The 8,130-nt window shown below is 43.6% G+C and overlaps 1 protein-coding gene across 1 annotated transcript; it reads left to right on the top strand.

Annotated features, from left to right (window-relative positions):
* Positions 1-2,240: 2,240 nt before the first annotated feature.
* On the top strand, positions 2,241-7,929 carry CUNH8orf76 (chromosome unknown C8orf76 homolog). The gene is made up of 4 exons (XM_029087513.1): positions 2,241-2,390; positions 3,166-3,683; positions 6,453-6,585; positions 7,723-7,929. Exons 1-4 carry the CDS (start codon positions 2,304-2,306, stop codon positions 7,927-7,929), a joined length of 945 nt encoding a protein of 314 aa, XP_028943346.1. The 5' UTR covers positions 2,241-2,303.
* Positions 7,930-8,130: the final 201 nt, after the last annotated feature.

Genomic DNA, 8,130 nt, shown 5'->3' with positions numbered 1-8,130 from the left:
TCAGGCCACGATGGGTGACAGTGCTCTGGCAGCCCCCCCAGCCAGGTGTCCTCTTTCCAGCAGTCAGTGTGAATTCAGTGTAAACTGGCCAGAAATGCTGCTCCAGATCAGGCTTGCACATCCGAGCAGTTCAGTACTGAGCAGAGCTGGAGTTTGTGACCGTGGAAGTCATGGTCAGCCAGAATTAAGCATGTGGATTTGCTCCTGGGGATAATACTGTGTCCCACAAAGGGCTGTCACATCACTGGCAACCACCTGGCTGCTGCTTACCTTTCTCAGAGCTCCCCCCACCGTCAGGTGAAAGCTGACATAGTTATCAAGCTCCTGACAGTTGGCTTCTGAGCCTCACTGTTACTTGTCCCACCTTTCTGCTGCCTCCTCTCACTCTGGATGGCTGGCTGTGCCTTTGGGGTGCATTTTTGTTCCCTGATTCTGCCCTCTGTCCTCACTGCCTGCTTCCTGAGCTGCATCCCTAATCATTGATGCTCTCTTGCCTCTGTAGTCCTAGTTGCAGGATCTGGTCTTTTGTTACCTTGTTTCCTGGTTGAAATTAGCCCCTTCTGCCCTTGTTTCAACTGTAATAGCTTCTTGTTCCAGGCTATGGTTTGCATTTTGGGTTCTCTGATTCCAAAGCCCATGGGCCAACTTCTGACTCCACTCCTTTCACCTTGCCCATTGGATTTGTGGATCTTTTTGTACCTCAGTTGGCACTGCTGCTTTTTAATGTTACTCTGGCATTGCTGTTGCCTTGTCTATACTTGACAGATGCTTTCCAGTCTCAGCTGAGACACCCTGAAGGGGTTTGTAAAAGTATGCTGAGAAGAGAGATGCCTGAGGCTGCAGCCAGTGCTGTGCTGTGGTTCCCTCTCAGGGGGGAATGACACCCCCTCAGATCTGCTAGAGGAACAGACCGTTGCTTCCTTATCCTTTCCTGTCGCAGTGATCCGTGTTAAAAAATGTCTAGTCTTCATTCTTACTGCTGACCTGGATCACTGACAGAACCAGAACCAGACCCAGACTGCACATAAAATTACAGATTGGAGAGCACTGACCGTAGGAAGGGGACTGGAAGTAAGTAAGAGGGGGCAGTGATCTCTTCACTCCTTGTGGATACTCTTACCTCAGCCTGGGCTGCTTGAGAGGAAATGCCAAGGACACCGGTGATATAAGCCATGCCCATTTTTAGGGTATAGATGTCTGCTTGGGAGTTGTAATGCCTGATCCTTGCCAGGTTCTATCCTTTTGTCACAGAACAAGGGTGATACACCCTGTCCAGGGTGTCCTGCAACCCTCCCCTGAGCCCTTTTCACCAGTGGCTGCTGTGCTGACTAGGCAGAGGGGAGCTCCCTCTTTTGCCTGAGAAGGAATGTGAATTTAACAGCGGGGAAGAGAAATATTGCAGCCATTTTGCTAGGAAGGATTTAGGGTGTGTTGCCTGGAAGCTCTTTCTGGTAGAACCATTCGAGTTTGCAAGGAATAATTAAATATTCATTTTGAGAGATTGGAGAATGAGCACTGCTCTTTAGTCGTCTGGTCTGAGCACTCATATGGAGCGGGTTGAACCAAAATTCCAGTCTTAGCTTCACTGAATACTTAATTTAATGTATTTAAATGTTAATTGGACTCCTGATGAGTGCCCTGAGCATTCAGCTACAGAAGTATCGCTCATTCTTGTCTTTTTCCTTAGCCCAATTAATATTTAATTATTTCATACAAATTAGAACCGCCCTAGAGGAACGATGGAGATTCACCTTCTTGCGCTGTTCTCTGACTTGCTGATTATCCATGTGGGGTGAGGTACCTGCAGGTTCAAACCTTCCCCTGGAGAATGTCATGGATTCAAAACAACATCCCCCACATTTAGGATGGGTGCTCTGATCATTGAGTTGTTAGCTGGGGGGAAGATGCTTTGTGTCATGTATTGCCCAGGTCGGTAGGTGATCCCTTCTGGATCAGACCCTGTGAGGGAGAGGTGGGCGGATGTGTGGTGGTGAATCCTGCCAGTGCTTAAACACCACAAGTTAGGGCTGAGGTTGCCCATGACCATCCAGACTTGGCTGCATAGTCCCGGGGCCCTCGTGTGTTGCTGGCATAGGTGGTAGCCGAGTCCAGAGAAATGAAAATGTGGATTTCAGCTCCTGAATTGCCTTTGTGACTGTTGTCATAAACAGAACATGCTGTCAGGCTTACCTTTAAATGAAAATCTCTCTGTTTTGTTTGGCTTTTCTTTTTGTCGCTACTACTAGAAAGCCCTGTGTGAATACTCAGAGTGCTTCCTGCTCTTACCTCCCAGCAACACTGCAATGAGACGGGATGTCCAGGAGGGTCAGGCTCGGTGTTTATCTCGCCTGGGAAGGCACAAGGAGGCTCTGGATATTGCAGAAAAAATGGTAAATAAATCTTTCTTTTAGGCTTTGAACATGGAAGTATTGCCAGTAGTTCTTTTATATGGACCATTTTCTGGAAAAATATTCTTTGTGTGTATAATCCTTCAGGATGTTCAGTGCTCAGAGTATTTGGTAAACAGAGGGTAACTGTCACTGCAGATATAATCACTCTTTAGAAATCAGAACACCCTGTACCACAATGAGCTCCCTGTGCAGGGAGGCTGGTAGTCCTGGAAAGGACTAAATATCATGCTCTACCAGGCAGAATTAATGTAATGTAATAGGAATTATAAGAAAGGGGATAAATGAATGCTTAAATCTTTCCACTATAAAGGTGACGGTTCAAAACTCCCTTTTATTTCCATATACTTGCTGCCAAACTGCCATCAAGAAGAGAATCCAACCACAAACTGAGTTTTTCCCATAAAGGAAAAAGTCCAGAGGCTCTGAAGCCTGGTAGAATTTTACTGCTGCTGTTTATTTTATATAAAGGTGTTTATACTACAAAGAAGGGCAGCTGAATAAAACTCTGAAGGCGAATAAACAAATGACAGCATTCAGGACCTTCTTGCCCTTCAGACCAGGAGAAGACAGCTAGAGGGAATGCTGTCATCTTGGTGGTGCACAATCTGCACGTTCTATCATTTAAAATTAAGAGCAGAGTTTTGTACAATTTAAAAATTACCTTTAGTAATATTTGTGTGTCATTATTCAGGGAGACATTTTCTTAGGCTCTGAAGAACGATTCTGTTTTTAATCTGTGATCTTTTGTTTCTAGAGAAACTGCGCTACTAACACAGATCACTTGACGACGGTTCTCAACCTGCAGTTTGCCATTTACCAGGCTCTGGAAAATGTAGAAAAAAAGATCACGTGTCTTCAGCAACTGATCTGCTTACATCCTTTCAACCCCTGGTACTGGAAGTTACTTGCTGAAGCTTATGTGAGCCTTTTACAGAGTTTGTCTCCATTAGTCATTCCCGAAGCAAATCTAGATCAGTCTGCAGAGGTGAGTGTAAGTGGTAGTAGTTTCAAAACATCAGCTGAAAGAGAGATTAATTTGCAGTCTCGCAGATCAGATGGCCAGAAAGAAGGCCTTCGGTCCAGCCTTGCTACAGAAACAAAGGGGGAGGATGCAGTGACTTGCAGGAGCAGCCAAGCTGTAAAAGAATTCCCCTGTGCTTCGGAAGAACCAGAAACAACCCATGAAGGGAAATGTGCAGCCTCCGAGTCCTGGGAGCAGAACACGCCGAAGAAAGTTGGGATAAAGGCATGTGCCTCATTTATTAGAGCAAGGTAACTACACATGTTAGAATAACGTTAACTTCTCCCAGTTGAGAACAATTTAAAGTATATTTTTCTCAGCCTTAATATTTTCAGTTTACATTTTCAGTTGAAACGTTTGTTTCAACTCTGATTTAGAAACACCCTGCTATTGCTTCAGATCTAAGAAGCAAAATGCACTAGCGTGGTAGCTGTGAACAACCAAAATTTGAGTGGAAGGAGTAAACCAATGTCACGCACTGTTGAGAAGTAAAGTGTTTTTTAATGACCTTATTATAGGAATTTTTTCAAGTAATTATATACAACAGCCTGTTGGAGCATGGCTGTTTCCTGGTTTGGTATGAAAGCTGCAGCAGCAGAAGTGGCCCAAAGGGAAGGCCAGCCAGTCTTCCTTCTGCGAGTGCCACCTGTCTTATTTGCTTGAAGCCTCATGCTTGAGTGAAAATGTATTTTATAATAATACCCCAATCTGCATAATGGATGAGGTTGAAAAATGAACTCTGTGACAGCTGATTGACAGGGCTGCATTAAAATGCTCTTTCCTTTTCTTCCCTCTCTTCCCTAAACCCTTGCACACAACAAAAATCCCCAAAACATAATCTTTCAAAGACAGAATTAGGAGCTGTTTTTGTTAACATAGTCTTTGGGGTTTTTCAGTAATGTATTGGTCACCAAACGCGTTTAAAGCCATTTTGGGAACTGACAGACATGTTTACAGAGAACACTTTTCAAGTGCCTTGTTAGGGCAAGATTTAACAAATATAAAAGAAGATACAGTCCCTTTTATCTGTACTCGGACTAAGAGACAATGACTTTAATTGCTACCTGGGAGAAGCTGATAGATTTAGGACTGATACTGAATATTAAAGCTACATTCATATTAAAATAATTTGTGTTGCTTGTTTTGATGTGTATGGCTCAACATTGAGAAATTATGAATTGTGGGATTTCCTTGCTTGGCTGCACAGCTTCACAAAGTGTTATTGTGGTTTATATTTGCAGATACATTTGTCCAGAGTAAGCTTTTCCCCTTCCCAGGGCTTATGCATTAAATAGACTGTCTAATATTTTCAGGGCTGTTGGATTTTAAGTGAGACATGGATGTTGCATAAAAATATGTGTAGGGTAAATTGCACCTGGAAAAGGGATGTTAGTATTTTTTTTTTGTAGGAAATAAGGTTCTGTGTTAAAGCATCATGAATAATTGACTCTTCTAGTTCTGTCAGCAAAAAAAAAAATTGGAGAAATAGTTTTGTTTAATTTTCATGCTTTCTTACATTATGTTGATGCAAATATTGAAACAAAACTGCTTTACAAATTAAAAAATACTTTCCATTTTTACATTGAATTTCCCAGTAAAAACTTTACTGAATTTACAAATGGTTTGTTGGCTCAGACTTGTAAATATTGATGTTTATAAAGCTATAAGCTTCATCTGGGATCTTAAGTCTTCTCTTCATAAAAATATACACCTCTGTTTGAACACTCACTTCATTTAACTTTGGTAAATGTGATAAAGGACAACAAACTTTTTAATGCATCAGGCTTGAATTAAACATAATTTCAGTAGTGATATGACAAAGTCCCAGTGGTCCCTTGGTTGAATACACTTAGATATTTCCTCTGCTGACATATTTTACAGTCCCTGTGTGAGGAGGACTCTGGAAACTGCCACTGCTCTCTCAGCTTGAGCAGTTGGTGATGAGGTTCCCCTGTGACATGAAGCCACGTAGTGAGCACAAAGTCTAACCTTCACCACATCATGGTGGTGGCTTCTGGGGCACTTCCTTAAACACAAAACCTTGAGGAAAGATAGGAGGGTTGGCCTGTGTGGGGACGATGTTTGATATTTGTCTAAACCCCCCAAATTTCTAGCTTTTTGGGTTACAGAGATAATCACTGCCATAGGCAGCAACGCGCTGCTCTCCTGTTCGGCCTCGGTGCAGACGTGGGACACGTCAGGGACTGCAGTTGATGCTGGCACGTCCCAGCTTTGCTTTCGAATTGTGTGATGAATACAGGGGGAGACAGTGTTTGTGCAAAGCAACCAGAGATGCTTGGCGTGTTGTGTTTCAAAAGCACTCCTCAGGATTTGTGTCACAGCGCAGATGTGCCGTGCCCGTGGTAGACTGATACGGACGTATTAATTTCATAGAATCATAGAATGGTTTGGGTTGGAAGGGACCTTAAAGATCATCCAGTTCCAACCCCCCTGCCATGAGCAGGGACACCTTCCACTAGACCAGGTTGCTCAAAGCCTCATCCAGCCTGGCCTTAAACACTTCCAGGGAGGGAGCATCCACAACTTCCTTGGGCAACCTGTTCCAGTGTCTGACCACCCTCACAGTGAAGAGCTTCTTCCTAATATCTAATCTAAACCTCCCCTCTTCCAGCTTAAACCCATTTCCCCTTGTTCTGTCACTACCTAACCTTATGAAAAGTCCTTCCCGAGCTTTCCTGTATCCCCTTCAGGTACTGGAAGGCTGGAATAATATCTCCCCAGAGCCTTCTCTTCTCCAGGCTGAACAGCCCCAACTCTCTCAGCCTTTCCTCATAGGAGAGGTGCTCCAGCCCTCGGATCATCCTGGTGGCCTCCTCTGGACTTGTTCTAGCTGCTTCAGGTCTCTCTTGTGATGGGGGCTCCAGAACTGGACGCAGTTTTTGCAGTTGGCAAAAGTCAGGAAGAAAAGCTGTTTTTAAAGTACTGTATTTTGCTTGGTTTTAGGTTTGCTGACTTTCCCTTGCCAGCTGTGCCTTTTTTAACTGCCTTTTTCATTTCAGACTTTTACTTCAGCTTACCCAGTTGCAACAGTCATCCTTTGCGCTGGAGAACAACATAAAAAGTCAGAAAGAAATTGATGACAAAGTGGAACGACTTGGTTTCAGTGGAGACTCTTTGCTGTTGATGACCAAGGTGAGGGGATTTTAAATTGTGTGTAAATTCTCAGCTGTACGTAGGCTGGTTGAGGTACCTGAGCCAGTAAGTCCTGTAAGTTTGACGCTCCCCTGAGCTAATTAACAGTGGCAGGAAGCAAGGTAAATTAGCTGGGGTGGGTTGCCCTGTTAGTGCCTTATCTGGAACTGGCAGCGATGCCTGTGTAGCGCTGGCTTGTGTCATGCAGGTGCATCTCTGTTCTGCTGAGATTCTTCTTTTGGGAATGCTCAGGGTTGTTGAGTTTCTTATTGGACCTGAATGTGCAGATGCATCATCGCTGTGCATTTCCTGGGATGCAGATTTTGCCTCAGGAATTTCAGATGCCACAGAGTGAATCACGAGTATGAAATGGAAGCGGAGGTTGCTTTGATGGCCAGAGTAGTATTAAACACTTCCAGAAAAAAGTATTAAACATTTTCAGAAAAAGCCAGAGACTTCTTTTTAACGTGATTTCTTCATTCTGTTTGATTCTAGTTTTAAAGAAATACAAAGGAGGAGAGTAACATTGCATGACTTTATTCATAGAGATTAAACGTTTCTAGTGCTGTTTATAAAGATGCTGACTTTTATCTTGAGGAACAAAAGCAAGCCAGCGCGTTCTCCCTTCGCTGTCAGCGTTACAGCTTTAAGTTAGTGAGAGCCGAGCCAGGGGCGGGTCGGCGGGCGGTCTTGTGGGGACCGCGTCCGTCAGAGGGCAGCAGCACGCAGACTATCAGCTTCTGAAACGGCTGGGAGAAGAACCTTCTCTCCTTGCTTCCCTTGGCCCCACACCCCGCAGGGAGAGACCAGAGTGTTGGTGCTGTTGCAAGGTGAGCACTGAATGCAAGAGTTGCAGTTGAGATTTACGCTGCTACTCAGAGAGTAAAAATCCCCCCGTAGAGGCGTAGCCAGAAGCTGGGTGGGGTCGTGCAGCTGTGAAGCTTGAGCTCTGGTTCTCCCTGTTTATTGCGGAATGCAACAGGCAGACAACTTGATCCTGACTTGGAAACTTCTCCTGGATGGTGTGTGGTTCATGTGTCGAGGGCTTTTCTTTTAAACATCTGTCATTAGTGTAATATTTGCTGTTTTATCTGCAAGTTATTTTCTTGTTTCCCATCTTTTTTACTCTGTTTGCAGGTCATGGGACAGGATCTTATACCAGAAAAACTAAAAGAGGAATTTCAGGCTGAGGTAAAGTGCATAGGCCCTTCAGCGCTGGCATCATTGATAACTGCATCAGCCACAGAATTTGAAATCAAATGGTTCCGTAATCTCCAAGATGATTTATGTCGCTTTGACAGTCAATTCTATTCAGATGTATATCTCCCACCTTCTGTAACTTAAGGATTTTATTGTAAGTTATTATGGAATGATATATGCAATAAAGTTCATATTACATTTTTTAAGAATGCTTATTGTCTATCTTTTAAGAATACATACAAATCTCTGCATTTAGACTCTTAACATCTCATCATTTTCTTTGTTCACTGATTTGTTTGCATTTAAAATAATGAGGAATCCTGTATAAAATGGAGCTTTCAGTTC

Source organism: Antrostomus carolinensis, unplaced genomic scaffold (assembly GCF_000700745.2).
Source record: "Antrostomus carolinensis isolate BGI_N321 unplaced genomic scaffold, ASM70074v2 scaffold36240, whole genome shotgun sequence".
Taxonomy (NCBI): Eukaryota; Metazoa; Chordata; class Aves; order Caprimulgiformes; family Caprimulgidae; genus Antrostomus; species Antrostomus carolinensis.
This window is presented reverse-complemented; position numbering and strand designations above follow the sequence as displayed.